The 20,663-nt window shown below is 41.9% G+C and overlaps 1 protein-coding gene across 3 annotated transcripts in view; it reads right to left on the bottom strand.

The window, feature by feature from the left end:
• Positions 1–760: 760 nt before the first annotated feature.
• The window catches only part of LOC306710529 (very low-density lipoprotein receptor-like), a 42,851-nt gene continuing 22,948 nt past the window's right edge, over positions 761–20,663 (bottom strand). The window contains exons 8-20 of one of the 3 annotated variants that reach the window (XM_079179134.1): positions 19,648–19,770; positions 18,050–18,169; positions 16,229–16,354; positions 15,316–15,487; positions 14,885–15,109; positions 14,677–14,795; positions 13,728–13,867; positions 11,325–11,466; positions 10,626–10,775; positions 6,219–6,278; positions 3,343–3,420; positions 2,926–3,095; positions 761–1,842 (exon numbers count right to left, since the gene is read on the bottom strand). In XM_079179134.1, the coding sequence (XP_079035260.1) occupies positions 1,807–1,842; positions 2,926–3,095; positions 3,343–3,420; positions 6,219–6,278; positions 10,626–10,775; positions 11,325–11,466; positions 13,728–13,867; positions 14,677–14,795; positions 14,885–15,109; positions 15,316–15,487; positions 16,229–16,354; positions 18,050–18,169; positions 19,648–19,770 (1,661 nt within the window). In that variant the 3' untranslated portion in view covers positions 761–1,806. The remainder of the gene's footprint in view (positions 1,843–2,925; positions 3,096–3,342; positions 3,421–6,218; positions 6,279–10,625; positions 10,776–11,324; positions 11,467–13,727; positions 13,868–14,676; positions 14,796–14,884; positions 15,110–15,315; positions 15,488–16,228; positions 16,355–18,049; positions 18,170–19,647; positions 19,771–20,663) is intronic. The other 2 variants (XM_079179135.1, XM_079179136.1) reach the window with 2 other exon arrangements.

Raw genomic sequence — 20,663 nt, 5'->3', positions numbered from 1 at the left:
AGAGGAGCTTTCAGCTGTATTATTATGCAAGTTTGATACCCGACAGTGGCTTTTTCTGGCTCTACCTGCTACTTTGGACAGAGGAGCGAGGGGCATCCGTTTTGCAGTTTGAATTTTTCCACTGATAATTTGACTCTTCCTCATTCATACTTCTTTATAACTCAACGTTTAGTCTCTGGGCTTGGGGAAGATATCAAGTTAAGTCTCGTCATGTTTCAGGTATCCAAGAGTTGTTAGCAGCAGCAGCACTAAGGAGAAATCTCCCCGTTAAACTTCTCAGACGGTTTAGTTTCTATAACTGTTAAAATTATCCAAACTTTAACAAAGTCTATAAAATGTACACAGGTGGAGAAGAACTTCATTTTACTTCAGCACCCTTCAGATTTAGAGTTCGACTGTTGAGACCTGACCCGTAGGTTTGGTACCACTGAAAGAAAAAGCTACTGACACACAAGTGCATCAGTATTAAAGATCAAATAATTTATCAGCCCCTTTTTGCATAAGAAATACTTTTGATATGAACATTTTGATAATACTTGCTACTTAAGTAAGATTTGTAGATCCATTTATTGAGTTAAGGATCAGAGTACATGTTGAACACCCTTTGTCATAAATATCACTGTTCTGTCAAATTCAGATTTCCCTTTATTGGACCCAACCAAAAAAAAAAAAAAGCCCCAGACTAAAACTAAGCTGGTATGTGGACACACCTGTCCGTACAATTTCCTCACATTCATGATAGTAAAGACAGGATACCGTGTTTTGAACAACGTTGTAGATTAAGTTTTAATTCAAGTGATTTTCAAAATCAGTTTCTTCACAGATACAGAGCGTTGAAGTTTTAATAGTATCCCCCCCTCACTGTACAAGGCTAGAAAAAGTTCACAGCAACAGCACACAAACATACAAAATAGTTATTTTTTACCAAATTCAGTTGTGTTGTTTTATTCCCAGCCTTTTCTCTCTTGTTAAATACATCTCTAACCCCGGTACGATGCCCGACCATAGCAAAAAATTGATTTCAAGTCAAATGTATACAATCTTATTTACACAAGGAACATTTGACAAAGTGCATTGAAGAGAGTCCTGATTGACGGTCATGTCTTTGAGGGATGGCGGGTAAATATATACAAAGTTTACAAATGCTGTAACCATGGCGATCCTTACGCAGCTTCTATAACAATAATAATTATGAACACTGGCTGAAAAGCTTGTAAGAATGCACTCCATGAGGTACTGTTGGAAAGAACAAGTGCAAATGAAAGGAAACTTCTATCCATGATATTACTGACCGTACATAAATAATCACATCTGAGCCGGTTGGATCATAGGAAGCAAGACAGAAAGTTTGGATTAAGTTTCCTCATAATGACCCCTGAACCCTCTACACACGTCCGATACAGACGGTTCAGATCCAGATTGAAATACAGTCCAGCAGAGTCAATCTGTTTGCAGAAAAACATATCGCGTCTTGAACGCAGAGCGCTCAGTAAGAGCTGATTAAAGTGTGGAAATTCACCGCGTTACTCTCAACTGCAGTGAAAAGATGGCGTCTGACGCCTTTGAGAGGGCGGGGCAAAAACAAACAAAAACCTAAAAGTTATGGACACGCAATTCATTGTAGTATTCACATAATAAATAACATTTACTCCAGTCATCCTCTCCACAGATGATGACATAATGCACTTCAGAAGGCATGTGGTCGGACTGCAAGGGCTGCTGCTGCAGCTACGGACAACCATCTGCATGGGAACGACGTGGCGCCATGCAACTCTAGAAAAATCCAACAAAAAAGCCCCAAGACGATCATGATAAATCGTCCTCTGTGCTCACTATCGAAATCTGGAGAGAGAGGGAGGGGGGGGGAGACAAAAAATAGGCTTATTCAAATGTTTTTTTTGGCTGTTTGTGTGATATCAGCTAAAACTGGAAGCATCAAGCGTGGCTCTGTCCAAAGAGAAAACAACCAACACCTCCAAGTTCATCAACATGATGCATCTTGAGCTTTACCTTTGCAGACAAAGAAATGTCTGCTGCAGCTGTGAGGTGACTGCAGTAGGTAGACATGAGTCCATCATGTCTCTGGGTTTAGATTAATCTCTAATCTGTGTACAGAGCGATGTGCTCTCAATGCACTCAGGATTACTGAGGGCCACATGATCACAATGAGAGTAGAGGTCAGTGACATCCAGTCTCCGTCGTCTGTGCTGGGATGACATCATCTAAACTGCCCAGTTTCTTAAACTACCTTAAATGTCAAATTTAATCTGTCCTTATGCAAAATACTTCCCTAAACTACAAAGTGTATTTAGGAGCGTTGCATTGAGCCTCTTAAATTGTGTCCTTGCTTAAGTGTCTAGACTAAGGCTGTCACAGTAGCTACTGTCATGATACAACACATGTGCTATAAAGTAAACACCAACAGTGTTAAGGTTGGCAAGAACTTTGGAGTTTCCCTTTCCTAAAAGAAAATAGGTCTATATACCATAAATTCAGCCATTGTCTTATGTTCCAAGAATGATTTCACTTTTAAGAGAATGGTATGGGTTCCTTAAAAAGTTCTAAGGAAAATAGGTACAAAGGACTTTCTAGCAACACATACGGGATGACTTAAGTAGATACGGGCGAATGCTTAGGATGTTTAAGGGATTCCCCTCTGATCTCTTAAGGAAATCCTTTTAGGGATTTCATGCTATGCTCATTTTTTTCTGAGGGCAACCTTAGCTTGAGTGGTTTGATGTAACCCAACACAGATTATTATTTTGTTCATTCAGGAGGGCGTGTCATGATTTTAGGGCAAAGGGCTCTAAAGGTGCTGTAACTGATGGGAGATGAGCATGTTTTGGGTTCAGTACATCCAGCCTCCGAGAGTTTTCGGACCCTTCTCTTCCCATGATGCACTCTGCTCAGAGGTCGCTTACTCACCGCCGGGTAGGTGTGACCCACGTTGGCGCCGTGCCGGGTGATGTCGATGTTTAGGTCTTCTTCTGTGGTCTTCAGGTAGACTGGGTTGTCAAAGTTCATGCTCTTCTGGTTCCTCAGCTGCCAGTTTCTCCACATCAGGTAGCCGCCCCCCACCGCCATCGCCAGCAGCACTGAGCCGAGGGACAAAGACAAACAACGTCAGATAAACCATAATATTCAGTGTCGGGGGTGTGTGGTTGTATGTAGCCTAGTAAATTGCTTGGCAGAGGGGGTGGGGGTCTAGTTATAGTACCAGAAGTGCATTTCAAGCTTTGATGACAGTATTTGACTACAAGCCTTACATGGTACGTGTGTTACAATAGTCTTGCGAGTGTGCGTGTGCATATTTGTGGAAGTGTGTGTGGGATGTGTACGCACAGACTGGCAGTATGGCCCAGGCAGCAGCAGACCCTCTGGCTGTGGAGTCCACCTGGATCGACGTGCTCACGTTTGCTTCTGAGACAAAACAAACTACAGGTCAACACTTTAAACCCAACACACACTCTTTCAGGACATAATGTTCAGTTCAACAACATGTTGAGAAGGAAGAAAGTTTAGTCAGTAGTTAGACCGACATATTCTGTGTCAGATGGTTAGTGTGTGTGCGCGTGATCAAAAGGCCTCAAGGGAAGGCCGTCTCTATAGAGGGATACTGGGGAAACAGGGCCACAAGGATTGTGAGCCACATATTTAAATGCCCCCCTTTTGGATTCACCATGAACAGTTAAGATATAATAAAAATCCTAAAAAAAAGAAATTTGAGCTAACAAGGAAAAAAAACAAGGAAAACATTCTGGGTAAACATGATCCAGTCTGAGTTTTGGTCTCGGCGACGAGTGAGTGACACGACTGGCAAACAGCTCGGCTGAAAGACTTCAGGACAAAGAGAACACAGGGTTTGTTAACTCATGTTCTTCCTGCCAGTCGGTCTGCTCTGCTGCCAAATAGGTTGATGATGTAACCAACATGCCAACATGGTAATGCGTGAAGACAAAAGAAAGCTGGTTAGCCTTTGTTTTTCTTATTGGCAACAAGTCCAATGAAGAGACTCAAACCAAACATGCGTTAGTCTGTCTCTCCATACCGACTTCAGCCCATTGATTCCTGCTGCAAAAGTAAATCTTTACAGAACAGCTCACAGGAAATGACAACATCCTTGAAAGAAATTAAACTATATATGCATAACATTATCAAGCATTACTCAAACAGGGGAAACATTACATGTGTTGGGGTGGATTTTCAGCAGCGGATTAACACACATTTGGTGCTCTAGTGAGTATTTCCAGCAGCAGGTCGGTGTACGTGGGATTGAGTCAAATTAAGCTGCATTGTGTGTTCATTGTATTAAAAAGGAACATGTCGCCCAATACAACAGTGAGGCTTATTAAAGGGTTATTAAAATGGAGCTCTATGGCACAGAGGAAGACGACATATCAGGCTTTATTAAACACACAGTACTGGTTAGTGCGTTCAGTTAATTACTGTTTTTTGAGATTTGTTGACAATAAGCATAAGAAAGTAGAAGTCTGCTGATAATCTATTTTGAGGTTTTAACATGTTTAAGTACCTCTTTAGTTGTAGACCCTGGACAAACCCAGGGCTGTAACTGGAGTTTCCATGGAGGAATTTAAAAAATAAAGAGAACCATGCAAGTCTGCAAGAACATTTTATCCCCTGGTGTGAGCATTCATTATTGTGTTCTGTTGCATTACTGCACACACAAACAAGCACATTTGAATCCACCTACAGCCAGAGTGGAACTTTGGTTCGTTTGTACTTCCTAGTGTCTGCCACTAGGTGCTGCTCTGCTCCTGAGCCGTTCTTGCAGACAAACCTTTGCTCACAGAGTTTGATGCTAAACTGGATTAATATCCAGAACATCTTCCTCACCAGTAACAACGGATCAGAACATAAAATGTGCTCAACACACTGTGCAGATGCACCCTAAGAACTCTACAGTGTTGCATGTGCAGCAGGGGGACGAGAGCAGAAAGCTTTTACCACCAATATGGCTTGAACACAAAAAACGGTCACTAACTGAATTAAAGTCATGAGAAGTTCTGTAATCAGAAACAAACAAGAACTCAGTCAACCATGTGTTGCAGATTAGGGCCCCGTTTCTTGTGAAAGTCAATCACCAACTGCATTTTTCAGAGGATTAGGAGAGAGGTAGTGAGCCAACACTTCATTCTAGCACAAGTTTACACTTTAAAACTTTGTGAGTCTGAAATGTTTGCAGGACTGAGCACTCTGGCTAAATCTACATACAGCTGACGTTAGACTAACTCGTGCATAGGTTGTGTCTAAACTTAACCGAACACCATAAACAAAACCCATCATTAATGGGACAATGGGAGCCGCCTCCCTGATTAGATTCTGGTCTCACGTCAGTGGCACAACAGGAGGGACAAACGTAACGGACATGAAACGTTTTGATTCACCAGCTGAGAGACATTCAGAGCTGTACTCCATCATGGCACAAAGCCTGTGTTAATTTGATCTTTGAATAGATTACACAGGAATTGTGATAAAATCCAAAGAGAAATAGAAAGCAAGAAATGACACATTTTTGCAGTGAGATAAAGAGAAATCTCAAACTACAACAGAAAAAAGGGAAAATGTAGCCTGAGCAGAAATAAGAGCAAGGACGTCGTACTCCGTTATTGGAAACCAGAAAAGCACACCAGCAAGGACACAGCCACAGGTTGTCAACAGTCAAAGTTAGAAGCAAAGCTGAACACATTTTGTGCTGAAACTCAGTTTACTGCTCACTATAGACTCTTGTTATGGCTCACAACTTTCAGACCCGACTAATAGACCAGAGGACAGTTGGAATAGAACAACCCCTTCAATACAAAGTTACAAATTCAGAATAAGACTTAAATTATTTATCTGAAACGCACCAAGGCCCACAACACATCTGAATGTCCGTCATAACCCAACAACACACACCAAAGCACAGGCAGAAGCTGTCATTATGGATATGCTAGTCCCAGAATATTAAAAATCTCTCCACAGCACTGTGATTCGAGAGCAGACGTGGCTAAGAAAGAGACAAATGCACTGCAACTAAGGCTGCAGCCAAAAACAATTCAAAAGGACAGATTTCCAGTTTAACAAATAAAATGGGGAAACGCCACCTGATTCCACAGCAAGGAAGGAGAAGAGCAACTTATTCAATTTGTTAACACAGCATTCTTTAAAGCAAGTTAGTAGACACGGGCAGGAGAGCAGGCGACAGATGACGGTTTTACCTGGGGGTGGCCGTACCAGAGCTTTCCCTTCATCCTTTGAGGGACCTTTGGAAGAATGTTCTGTCACAGAGAGAGCCAAGAGTCAAGCTTTTGACAGCAAAACACGCTACACAAGTTGCTCTATTTTTAAACTGGGCACACACACGCGCAAAGTAGGCCTTCTTTGAAAATGGACCAGATCTCAGGAGACTAAACTAGTAAATAAACGCTCGATAGATGTTCAGCGAGAAAGCAGCCATCACCGAGATAAGACACAAGAGCTACATTCCTCACACCATGGACGATATGCACAAACAAGCAGCTTTACATACGGACATGGAGACAATCCTCAGGACTTTCCTGCAGTTAAAGCCAGACACAAACAAAAGCTGGAAAGTGAGTGGACGACCTGCAGACGGAATTTAACGGGTCTAAAGCCACATCTCACAGTAAACCGCATTGATCACACTCTATCAGCAGCTCTACATTCAGGAGAGGCAGCTGCAGCAACAATAAAATCCTTACAGGCGAATCAATGCAGCCTTGATTAGCAGAGGCAGCGGAGTGTTGCTTTGTTTACTGTAAATTCACAGGGCTGTTAGGTCTGCTGTGTAGGAGGTGGAAATGAATGCACATTATTTTTACTGCCAAACAGTAAGCACAGTCGAATTCTTGACTAAAGCGGTTTGCAAAGCCTTTATCGGCAGGAAACTAGCGCTGAATCAAGTGATCAGTACGATGATCAACAGAAGAAAAAAAAAAAATGTGCGAATCAATTAGTCATTTATCAAGCAAGAAAGGAAAACATTAAGAGTACTCCAACGTTTTAGCATTGCACTCCAGTAACCCTGTCGGATGCATGATGCACAGGTTAAAAGAGATACAAGGATCTGAACTAACGCAGCAGAACCAGTGACATCATCCGGTTTGTTCCACACATTCTTCCTCATCAACAGCTCGAGCCACAAAGTGATTAATACAACCTTTTTCACATGTGCAGTAGTGCTTCCCAAGACCTGTAAACACACTTTGGCGTATGAAATTAGCGGAGTTCCTCTTTAACTAACATTTTTGAGATTTGTATTATAATAAATGATAAGGGTACCTTCGAGACTGCTGGAAGTTTAATAAGGGATTGGAAAGGACTTGTATTTGATTAGCATGTTTGATTCAGAATAGAGCTTTGATAAAATATTGAATGAGTGTAAAACCCTTAATCTAAAATGACAGGTTAGACTAATGATGAATAATATCTTAGGAAACAAAGTGTGGAACTAAGTGGAGTCCCAACATCCTCCATTTGATCCTGAGTTTGTTCAGCCTGAAGGAAAGCTCTCTCCAGTTACCTCTAAAGGCTGTTATTTCAATCCCTCAATGGTAGTTTCAGGTTCAACCCGTGAAGTGAAGAGCATTGCTTTTTACTTTCTTTCACTAACGAGATTAGAGCCGGCCAAAGCTGCGACCGCACAATGCTCCACAGTTCCTATTCGCTTCAGCTGCAACGGCTGGAAAATGGGATAAATATGTCAGCTGGCGGTTTAGCAAAGAGCGGCGAGGAGTTTGGCTCCGGCCCAACTAGGGAGCAAAGTGGAGAAGCATTCAGCCAGTGACAGGCATCCCTCTTTAACTCCTCCCACACCATTCTCACATTCAAACAGTAGCAGAGATACAGACAGGCGTGTAGACACAGCTGTAGAAACACTCACAAAAAGTTGCAGAAGTGCCCACGCTCAAGACGCTCGCGCTTGGATAAAAAAAAAAGAAAAGAAAACGAGCATGCATCAACATGCTCACAAACGCACCCTAGAGCTGAATGCATGCACTCTCACACACACAGCTTGATTTTATACAGCTTGAGTCTTTATTCCTGCAGAGAAGAAGAAACAGTCTGGGTGGTTCATGCCGTTATCACAGCAGCGGTAAAAAGCCTGGAGGCAGCTCAGGATTCCCAAACAGCCCATATGGAGGCGAAGTCAGGCTGCAGGGACTTTCACTACACCAAGACCATTACATCTGTGTAGAGCAGGCAGGCTGTGAAACCTGCTGCAGAGCTGGAAAATAATTATTGGTGCAGAGAGCGTCTGTTCCTACCATACCATATTCTGGTGTCATACCTCTATTCCCCTACTTTTTTTTTAATAATATAAATTAGGTCTGGTGTTTTGGTAAAATACATGCAATAATGACGTCTGTATGCTTCAACACAAGTGCTTGTTGCACCCGATCATTTCTGCACATTTCTGAAGCCGACAATCAGACAACCCACTTCACTCAGAGGTGAGAAAGCAAGCATGGCGTTAACTTTTCTCTCTAGACAACATGTCACTATGTGTCTACACTCAAGGACAACTCCATGAAGAGTCTTCGAGGAGAGCCGGTCTTATATGTGGAATTATTCCCACACTCTTCACCTGTGAGGGAGGCCGTTTAGAAAAGCTCTGAACACCGGCATGCTGTACAAACGGGGTCATTTCAAGCACACGGACACCTTCATTCTGGTTGTAGGCTGAAGTAAACGAAGTATGGTGAAAATATAGTCCCTGAAATGCCAATGTAATAAGTTGTTGATCCATAAACAAACTCTTAATGCCAGCTTGGGTTTGAAGGAAAATTCCAGTATATTTTCCTATAATTGTGGCCTTTCAGACTATGGGTCATGATACATTTGCATCCAATCTCTGGGATATTGAAGTTAATTTGGAAAGCTACAACACAACAAACGCTGGTCTCCAAGTCAAAAGTAAACTATTTACTTTTGAGCGATGTTAGTGAAGAGAGACACCCAGAAAGTCTACTTATTTCACCAATATACAGCATGGATCTGAGAAACATTTGAGGTAGATATAACTGGAGCAAGGAAAAGAGATAGAGGCGGACAGGCTGCACAAACTCTGGAAACAGAGTCTCAGTTCTCACTGGGAATAAAGTAAAGAAGAGAAATCTTAAAGAAAACTCAACAGGCCAACTAGGCAGAGTCTCATTCAGGCGGGCAGGAGGGTTGCAGTTTCCAGGGAGATGTTCCAGTCCTTCGTCTACGCCAGTGTCTCGCTCTGTAGTTTTCCAATTAGGAGAGTATGTGCACTGAATTCAGCCGTCAGGTTCCTATCAGACGCTGCTTCAGTATGAAAAGGCTAATCTTTGGGAGTGCAGTAAGGAGCCGGCTGTTTAAAGACTAAAAACAACTGAAGCAGAGTAGACCAGGGAGAGAGAGGACAACGTTTCCCAGCAACCTTTTCACAGCAAAGAGAAAGAGACTGATGGAGGGCGGAGCTACAGTTTGAGTTTCATTTAAAAAAAAATAAAAAACCGCTGATTTGATCATATTGAACGCAACATTGAAAGTAATGTTAAAACAAGTACTGATAAGAACTTTAACACTCAGGTCAAAAGTGACAAATAAACATTCAGTATTAAGTCCAGTCACAAAATCTCATGGAAAGCCTTCCCAGAACAGTGGAGGCCGTTACAGCAGCAGAAGAACTTCCATTGGTTTTTCGAATGACTTGTTCAGCCGTCACATACGGCTGTTTGCAGTCACATCCCACTCATGAGTCCAGAGAAGTGTCCCGCAAAGACACTTCCAAACAGAAGAGATGAGGAGACAGAGCTGCAGCAGCGATGTGAAGGTGGACGGCAACGAGACTTTCACCCCCCAAAAAAAGATGAAAAACTGGATCACAACCATCGACTCAGCTACTGCTGAGCTGTCAGACGACTAACGCGGACAGACAGCTGGGTTTGTGGCTGGCATGGCTACTGATAGAACACTAGACTCGCAGAGGGAACACACTCCAGAGAAACATGCTTGAGCGGATGGAAAACAGAGGAAAAAGTAGAGTGAGCGAGAATAAGTCTCCTTTGTTGCATCAAAGCCAATTTAACCCGAAGAATTAGACTCAATTAATTCTGTTTCTTACAAATGATTCGGTGTTTTGGGGGATGAGACCCACCGTAAAGCCCAGCTCCCTTTAGCCTTTTGTTTTTAAATCAATTCTTTAAGAAGAGGCACATTTGAGACAAGCAGCACAGCAAAGGGAAGACGAAGCAGAGAGGAATCCACAGGATTGACGCGTGCACAGGAATTGAAATAACGCACATTAGAACGTTGAGCAGCAAAGGGTTTATAGTGCCTTTGGTGGTTTAACCCGCCCCCGGTTTGTCCTCTTCCAAACATACAATCAACAACGCATTCCCATGATGCCATTCACACTGTCCTAAAGGCAAATTAAAAGATCGGTCAGATTGATAATTGGTAACGGTTTCTTAAAGTTTATTTTAAACATCCTTCCTTTTCTTGAAACATTTCCTAATCTAACGTTGCAAATTGTAGCTTGCATGTTGCAACACTGTGGTCCTGGTTCAGGTGTAAACATGACATAGATAAATAGGTAAATAAATGGGTTTCACCGGCGTGGTGCCGTGACTCACCAGGTCTGCAGCGGTGGCCGTCAGCAGCCAGCTCTTGTCCCTCCGGACACACACAGCTGTATCTGGGCGAGTGTTTGTTGATTTGCGGTGCAGGCAGACACATGTAGCTACAACCTCCGTTCTCGCCTCTCTCTGCGCACCAGTTAGTGCCTGCACACAAGGGTCAATAGCTCGGATTATGACAGAAATATATTAGAAAATCTGTCATTCAACGCATACGATTAAGCCAGTGCTGGAGTTGGCCGATATCTCACACATATGCATGATAACGGCTAAACTAAGCTCTTCTGCTACGTTTGTCACATCAAAGTCTTTTGCTCAGTTAATACGTAACTGTAAATGTTCAAACTTTCAATTTTTCTGAGTAAATATTGGAATTTTCAAACGCCAAACGCTGATGACCATGTGATAGCAAGTATGCACACAAGACTGTTTTGTCACAAAGCAAAAACCTACTGGTTCCTTCCATAAATCAGTGGCTAGTAGTCAATAATGGCTGCATGATGCTGACTATTATAATAGTTAGTGCTGATTGTACCTGTGTCATGGGGAATTATAGTAATTTATGATTCACTTTCTCGTCCTAACCTTCATTAAATCACAGCAGAAAAAAAAAAAAAGAAAAAGTCTGCAGGACTCCAATAATAAGATTTTCCAGCTCAATAATCATTCATGTCCATCCTCTCAGCTGGTTCTTACCCGACAGCTGGATCAGCTCGTGGTACACTATGATGTCCTGGGGGTCATTCAGGTTGCTGGCCAGCGTCACCACGTCGGAGCCCGTGAACTTGTTTGCACCGTAGATGGCTTTATTCTCGCCATCTGTCCAGAAGACTCGATCCTGAAGAGAGGACAGGAAGAGACAGCACATTGGAAACCAGAGTTGACAAGAGCGAGTTCTGCCCCGGAAACATATAGCCATATGCTGTTAACAGGTTGCTGTGGTAAGGACAACAAGCCGATTTGGCGTGCAAGTCAGTCGCATTGTGGCGAGGCACATGAAACATCGGAGCTGGAAGATCCGCCTGCAGGTTTGCGGTCAGCTACAACAGCAACGAAGAGACGGTTGTGTATGAATCAAGGACAGAGTCATTGCTGCAGTTCTGATTGTTCAGTTTACTGCTCGATACAGCGCAATCCCTGACTGCTTTGAATGTTTAAATACAGCAAGGTGACACTAATTGAAACTCCAAACATCTCTCACTTGCCGAACAATAGCTCCGAAACGCTACACCTCTAGTCAATACAATTATCTTGCTTCACTAAAATCAACTATTTCTTCAGTAATAAATCATTTCACATAAATTGTTCTTTACACAAAACGCACTAAGACAGCTTGATCCCTGCAAAGCTTATTTTCCTCAACACAAGAAAGTGTTTTCCAGGAGAAGAAAAAGTTGAGCGGTATCTTTTTAAAAATTCCCTTTCAAAATATGACGTGATATTTGCTTATGTTTAGGTGATTTTCCCTCTCAAATGGGTATGAGGGAATTGTAGAGCATAAATACTGTGCACATAAGGGGGATCGAGGGACTCTACATCACATTCAAACATTTGTGTGCCAAGACATAAGCAAAGTGCAGTTGCATTCCTGCGCTGCACTTTGCAGAGACCACCTGTCAATCAAATTCTCCTTTGATTTTCTGCCGATGTAGGTGGCACTCTGTTTTGGCCTTTTCAGCCTAAGTGGCTTTCACCGCTCATGTAAACATTTTTATCCCCAAAAAAGTGACTGATTAGAAGTTAGATCACATTTCTATTAGGTGGAAATAGAAAGAAGCAAAACAGTTGTAATAAAACTGTTACTTTAACTAGAAAGTCACTGGATACCGTTTTGTTAAGATTGTGCACTACAGTGTTCAGATTGGAGCCGTACCATAAGCACATGTGCCTGCATGTGACAGCCGTCTGAGCGAGAGAGCGAGGTAGCAGTTGTACGAGTGGGTGTAGGCGAGAGACAGCGATGGAGAAACATGTCCATAACTCCATGAATCAGAAAGATGTGAAAGACACAGTACTGATTTATGTACAGCCAGGTTTTAACCAGCAGACATTGTTAGTGGGGCTGTCCTTAACATTCGGCCATTAGAGTTTTCAGACACAAGACATGATCCACAAAGGGCAGCTGCTTTCAATACGTTTTTAAACAGTGCTCACTAGAACACATTAAGCCATACTCTTGTTGCTTTACTCATCTTCATAATATTAGGAGTAAAAGATTGAGTTTTCTTGCATCGTTCATTTCCATTTTTTAACTAAAGAAATGTAACCGTGTGATACAACTATGAAGGGCTGCAACATGTTAACATTTATTCTTAAGCTGGGGTCACACTACGCACACATGGTTGATCAAGACAGCCAAAAAGGAGCATATTGGACAATTTAGTAAAAATACAGACAACACAATGGACTATGATTAGAGTTGCATTTGGTGGGCAACCACCACAATCTGGTGAAAACACATTGTATGACTGTACCAACACATAAAGCCTGGCTCATTTATACTGCAACAGATGCAGATAAGTGAAAGACATGCACTAAAAACAACATGTGGATTAGAAGGTGAAGAAGGACTGTAAACTTGAGTGAGGTGAACTTATGCCAGCCTTACACCAAGCAACTTTTCAAGCGATTTCACAGTCAGACCAATTTCCAATGTTTTGCCCGTGATCGACTGTTTGTTTTATGACCACTTTACGCCAGTCAGAGTTGTCTTAAGTCTCTTTCTCATCTTGATGTTGAGATAAAATCAAAACTCAACATTTTGCTTTTAACGAATCACACTGCGATTAGATACCGCTAACGTTACTAGTTCATGCCATGTCAGATGTCCAACCAAATTTTATTTCTAAAGTATTTTAATGATGAACACATTTTTACATCATTGTAATGTTGTGTGTAAACTTGTCCATCGTGAAATGAAACGACAATTTATGGGTTTTAAATTTAAGGAAGTGGGCCAGTTGGATTGAGCTGCGATTCTGCACAAAAATCTCACGACACACGTCATTGTTTGCACAGCCCTGACTCAGGAATGTCAAGATGGCCCTTTGTACATAGCATGATGGTCCTGTGTGAAAGAGAATAGAACAGCAGCAGTACCTCAAACACAGTGAGAGCGAAGGGATGAGCCAGGTATTCTGGAGACTGGAGTACTTTCTTCCTGTTGTCGCCGTTCAGGTCGACACTACAGAGCATGTGGAGCTTCGAGTCGACCCAGTACAACCTGCCTTTGATCAGATCTGGGAGGAAGATGAAGCGTAAAAAGAAACGGGAGAGGAGAGCATAAGAGAAGGCAAGATGTGAAAGATGGATATTGAAGAAATAATAAGGGTGGATTGTAAAAATGACAGAAAAGTACAGGAGGGACAATAATTACACAAGGTCGGAAAGGAAAGAAAGGAGTGATACAAGGGATGAAGCCCAGATGAACATTGAATATAAGAGTGTTGACAAGAAATGAGAGCAGAGAGTGGAAGAATAGAGGGATGAAGGAACACAGAAGATGAGGCATGGTAGGTAGAGATGAGAAAGAAAAGAGGGAGAGAGAAAATCTAAATCAATACAACATTTCATTAGAGAGGACAAATCGATGGCTTTTCTACTGTGATAATGCACGGAGGGGAAGAAAAAGAGAGCCAACAAAAGGAGCATTGTGATGTTGGATGGTATGGATAAAATGTAAATACTGAAGTTGAAGTCTAACAGTTTTGGTCTTCATTTTAATCACCGCAAGTACTGCAATAAAGTAAAGTGGCAGTTGAAACAAAGTAGTGAACTAAATTGAAGGGGAAGATACAATTTAAACACTAAGGAGTCCACATTAAGGTTGCAGTCTAACTGCTGAGAACAAGTGTGTAAACTAGCTGAATAAGCGGCTACAAGAGGACCAAACGAGATAATGGAATTGAACTATAGCTGCTGTTTAACAGTCTATTATGTTGAATGCTCCTGTTCTTCTGATGGAACAGCAGGGAAGAAAAATGTGCTGTGATGGCAGAAGCATACTTCAGGATGAGTCATTTGTTCCTGTGCGTGTGTGCGTTCCTACCCAGGGTGATGCCATTAGGCCACTGGATGTCCGTCGCCACCAGAACCTGTCTGCCCACTCCGTTCATACCAGACTTTTCAATCTTGGCTGGCTCACCCCAGTCAGACCAGTACAGAAACCTACAGTACCAACACAAACAGAGCTGTAAATTTACAGACAGTTAAAAGGTTTTCACCTGAATTCAAAACACACAAACTTTGTCACCCACCCAGACAGCGGATCAACAGCGATCGATGCCGGTTCTTTGAGGCCTCTGTTAAACAGAACTTTCTGCTTGGTGCCGTTGAAGTTGGCAACAGAAATGGTTTTGGTGCCGAGATCAGACCAGTACAAGTTTTTATAGATCCAGTCCACGGCGATTCCCACGGGAGTCTGGACGTTGTCGATCACTTTGTTGTGGGTGCCGACGTCCCCTCGTTTGTCCAGCACAGTGCTGCGAGGAAAACGTTCAGTTTAATCATAACGTGGCACTAAGTCAAGGGATCACCAAAGTGTTTACAATTCATCCTGAGGGGTTCATGTACGTGTATACCACATTTAATAGTAAGCAGTCTAAAATATGTAGAGATATGGACCAACTAACTAAACTAAATTGCTATTTGCAGAGCCACACCAGACGGCTGTGTGTGTGTAATCTACCTATACATGGCCCTCTGGCCCAGGTCGGCCCAGAAGATCATCTGCTGATTGAAGTCTGCATCCAGAGCCACCGTGTTCCTCTGCTGCTCCACAATCTGAGTGTACTCCTTCCTCTCCAGACCCAGACGACGGATGTCACGGCGGTTGGTGAAGATCAGGCAGGGCTCCTTACCTGAGGACGAGGTTAAATCATGTTAAAGTGCGTGGGCTCGTTCTTTTCTAGCCGTTCATGTTATCCAGAATCTGTTTGAACAGAGCAACCCAATTATTGATTTGTTGGCCACATATAACCAGGGTATCATTTGATTAAAAATAAATGACAAATTAGTGACTTTTCTGGAGATCATAAAGATTATTGATAGAACAGTAAATATATTATAAATAAGAGTTCAGAGGATTAGATGACAAGTGATTTGGAAAAACAAAGAACCATCAGACTGAAAGACAGTGATGTCTTTGTCAACAGGCAACACAATCGTCCCGTTACTGCAGAAATGACCAAACAGCATGTGATCAGACGAGGACGACATCTAAATCTACAGCAGTAGGACAACTCTAGAACCTTCTTCGATGACATGCAAGTTATTTTTTTATTTTCTTAATCAATTAAAGACAATCACGTGAGGATATTTGAGGTTCATTTCTACTTTTATCATGTACTTGCCCACGTTTTCAAAGCTGCTTTTCAGAGTACTATTAATCCTCAGCTTAAATACTGACTTCTTCGTGTATGAAGCTGGTGGTTCTCAATCAGGTGGGTAAAACTATTTCTACCAAACCATTGCAATTTTCTCCATTATTCAATTGTATTTTAATAAGATGCTGATCATTTTGCTTATGCAAGTTTCCTTATTTTCACAACCAGGAAACACCGTTTCAGGTAGTAACCGTGTATTCTGAGCCATTGACTCACCGACGGCCTTGCAGACTCCGGTGGTCGGATCCATCTGGTAGCCGTTGTGGCATTCACACTTGTACCCGCCCTTCAGGTTGATGCAGATCTGACTGCAGATTCCGGGGTTCAGACACTCATTGATGTCTGCAGAGAGAGACGGGAAGATGGAGGAATGACGAAGAGAAAACAGAGGGAATACAGCTGGTATCTGACGTGTTCAATAATTAAGTATGCTGAATGCTTCAATTTGGGCAATCAGACGTTTGCACACGGCCCTGCTGCAATCCAAACACTATTGAAATTATCCCCATTATTCCTATTGCATGAGATCGTGAGCTTGGGGTAGGCAAAGTGACAATCCTACCCAACTAAAAAATAGATGTTTTCCCAGAACGCTCTTTAGCAATAAGCTGCTCTCATCAGAATTAAAAGTAAATCGACATGTTTGGGGAGTTTAAGTAGTTAGTTTATACCTGGGAGTAGATTAAGCGGCTTTGCAACCAGTGGGATTCATTCCTGATGGGATTATACACATTCCCCAATATCCACAGCAGTGCTTGAGGCCAAGATTGGCTCAATAACAAAACTGTGTGAGTTAAGTGCCTCCATAACAGAGGATTTCTACTTTTGAAAAAGAAATAACACAGAAAAAATCACATAACACACTGAGGCCAGAAGAGCACAACAACATGTACCAGCCAGAAGTGAACACCAGTCTGCAGTACGTGTGACCCAGCCTGTTGGATTTGTGATTTCTAGGCAAGACAAAGAATATATTGCAGCTTCAGCCTCAGTCTTTCCAGTCCTTTCTTTTCAAAACATCCAGGACAGTAACCCGTCCAGGGCATCGTTATTTCTGATTCATTTGTGAGTGCTTGTGATGTTTAAAGTCAACAGTTCTGTCTGATCTACTTTTCATACAATTGAGGTTTATGGCTGCCCTGAAACAAAAGCATGTCCGTGAGCAACAATGAGCTGTGGTATTCTTTTCAGTCAGAGTTTTTTATTAACAAAATAAATCCTCAGTTTGGATAAAGCGATTCATCAGACTAAATGAGTTGGTCCTTTATTAATTCAACTTTAATGAATATAACGTGTCGGTGCGTGCAGCAAGCAGGCGAGCAAACAGTTTTGGGACCACAGTGAAAATGTTTTTTAAAGGCTAAAATGCCAAAAAATATAGATTGAAGTAGAATATATTTTTTGATAAAAACCATGTACATTTTGGAAATCATTACATCCACCTTTTTTCCCTACACTTTGTGTTTTGGACTTCACAATGCTCTGCAGCTATTGGAAATGTATGGATCACATGAGTCGGAAACTATTCTACGCAGCTATCACAGGAATATAAACCAAATGGCCCAATATGTCTGAAAATTAGATATAGAGGTAAAGCGCCAGTGTGTCACATGTCGTGGACAAAGCTAACTTACACAATTTGAGAAACAACGTGGGATGATAAAAGGAGGAACACAAGCCGCGTCTTTGATGACATTTCCCTGTTACGTTCAGAGCTGTCCACTTGTGAACCGATCACCCAAGATGCATTTTAAAACCAAGTGTAAACAGTTGATGTGACCAATCGGAGCCAAGTCGGCCCTCCATCAGCTCTGAAAAAATGCTGCTTCATCAACACAAGAGAAGGCTTTGATGATTTTTTTAATGCAACCAAATCTCTGTAGGGTGCTTTCCATAATGTGTGACACAATAATCCAAGCCTGTCAAAAACAAGCTCTTAGTGGACGTGCATTGACGGGCGAGGAGTTGCCTCGAGCGATTACACTACTAATACCAAAGTTGCCCTTTAAACATGAATGCAACGTAAAGGTCACCTACCTCCACAGGTCTTGTGGTCTATGAGCTGAAGTCCAGGTGTGCAGTCACACTCAAAGCCAATCACCATGTCTTTGCAGATGTGAGAGCAGCCGCCGTTGTTCAGCAGACACTCGTTCAGATCTGAAGCGCATGAAGGAAACGGGGCTTTGTTGTAGCTTTAAGAAGACAGTTATCATGAAAACAAGACACAAAGCATCTGAAAGAGTCATCCTGTCACACACACACACTGTCAGTTAACAGCTAGAACGTGTTACACAAATGCTACAACTGATTTTTGGTATTATTCAGGCATCGACAGTTGACAAGAAATAACAAGAGAGCGATGATACAACGAACAGACGGTGGATTCAAACTGACATTACAAGAACGTTGCAGTATGGTCCAACATGCATGCTTTAACCATTAAATACTAAAATAAGTTGACATTATGTGATGCTATTTTGTGTGCCTGATTGAGTCTGTATATAATCCAATAAAAATAACTTGCTCTCTTGATCTTACAAAGACATACTATTTTACTCGGTCCCCTACGAGTACGATTTAGACTCAGGCGTTCAGTATTCTGACTGTGGAAGGAATCATCACTTCTGGCCAAGTTCTTTGATCCATGAAGGAGAATTATTTAGAAGTACTATTCATTCTCGCACACTGACGTGCAGGACGCATTAAAGCTGCAGGAGGCATTTTTATATTAAAAATCCACATATTATCAGCACAAATCAATGTGTAGTAGAGAGGAATGTCATGTAGTTTGCCCTCATTCAGGTATGGACATTTTCCTGCTCACAGAAAAGGACATCTGAACTAATTGTAAAGGAATTTGTCTCGTGTTAGTGGCCTGTCTTCTTTCTTGGCTTTGGTGTAACGCACCAAAGTACAGAATCAGCATTCTGGGATTTCAACCTCAGATATTTTAGTTCAAACTGTGTCATGTTGCTGACATTTAGAGCTGCCAGTTTTTTTTTAACAAGTGACATTTGCAGATTACAGTAGACAAACACTGCGGGTTGATCACAGCTCAAACTACAAGACCGTTCACGGTTACACAGACTAACGCAAATAGAATATAAATATACAAAAATCAAACATGTCGATCAGTCTATATTTGTTCTGCTAGTTAGTTGGGAGGGTTGTGAAAATATTCCAATAATCATCTGGATCTGTGGAAGCACACCACTCTGCATCTCTTCAGTTATACGTCGTTCATGTAGGCTCAACGTAACAAAACCTGAAAGCCTCAGTGTGACAACAAGCCTCCAGGAAGCTTCACATAGTCAGACTGTTTGCCTAAACATGCAGCGCATGTAGAAGGCAAATCTCAAACATCTTTGAGTTGTGTGATTCTGAGGCTGCAATGTTGTTGGTAAAAAAGCTGAATATTCTACAAACATCTAGAACATTGACAAAACAGCTGAAAAATACATTTGCCGCCTGGTTTGTATGGTTCTGATAACATTTAAGTTGCAGGTTACATCAATGTCTGTCCAAAAATGTCCTCATCAGCATATAAATACTTGAGTTATTGCTCAGACCCTTTGACCACTGAAGTCTGATCAGTTCATATGGATGTTTGTGCCAGATTTGCCTTTTCTACTCACTGCATTCCTTGATGGGTTCGTCGCTCCAGTCAGGACAGTCTCGGGCCTTGTTGCACACTTTGCTCATCTCGATACACTCCCCGCTGCGACACTTGAACTTCTCTGGTCCGTTACACTGGGTCACTGTGGCGAGATGCAAAGAGCTTTACACGTCAAGGGGAGTGACTGCTTACATGCAACATTTTAATCCTTCAACACAAAACCTTCCTCTTAATCTCAAGTAAAGGGCTTCTAATGCGTCACTGGAAATCAGGATAGAACTTATTTTACAGTTGTTCTGCCATCTTTGTGTAGAGCCAAGAAAGCGGTTTATATACACAGTCTTTATGCTAAGCTCAGCTAATCGACCAACCGATCCATTGCAGTATTGATCTTCTCATCTCACTCAAAAGAAATATTTCGCAATCAACGCAATCAATGCATTCCCAAAAATGTCCATTCCTTTAGAGTTCACATTTCATTAAAGCTCCAAACTTTTCAACTTCCTGTGAACTTTAGCAAGTGAGACAGCAGACGCTTGAATGTGTGAGAAAATATATTGTACGTTAGATATACCTCATCATGTTTTGAGCCTCGCCAAACAAACATGTAATATGTCAGCGTCTGAGTGAGAATCTGAAACAACTTGTAACTCTTTAAAGTCTTTTTTCAAAGCAAAGATTTATGCTCCTGGAGCAAAAACAAACAAACTCATGGAACAAGATAACCAGGTGGGTTTTAGTTGCATTTCTTTCTGGAAGAGCACAGAAAAACACAACAGCAATGGATTGTTGGGGAAAAAAAAAAAAAAGCCTTTCAGACATCAGTGAACCGACACTCTGCTTTTGTACCTCAGCACAAGCTGAGGTGGATTGTGATGGTTTTTCTTTGGTCTACATATCTTCCACATATTTGTACTCTTGCAGCATCTACAGTAAACTACACACAGCTTCTGAACCTCAGGACAGCCTGAGGTAGAATGTACAAAAAGAAACTCCTCCAAAGAGAAGAAACACAATGTTTCTGAAATGTACGAG

Source organism: Pholis gunnellus, assembly GCF_910591455.1.
Source record: "Pholis gunnellus genome assembly, chromosome: 18".
Taxonomy (NCBI): Eukaryota; Metazoa; Chordata; class Actinopteri; order Perciformes; family Pholidae; genus Pholis; species Pholis gunnellus.
Note: the sequence above shows the minus strand (reverse complement) of the source record. Positions and strands in the feature narration are given on the sequence as shown.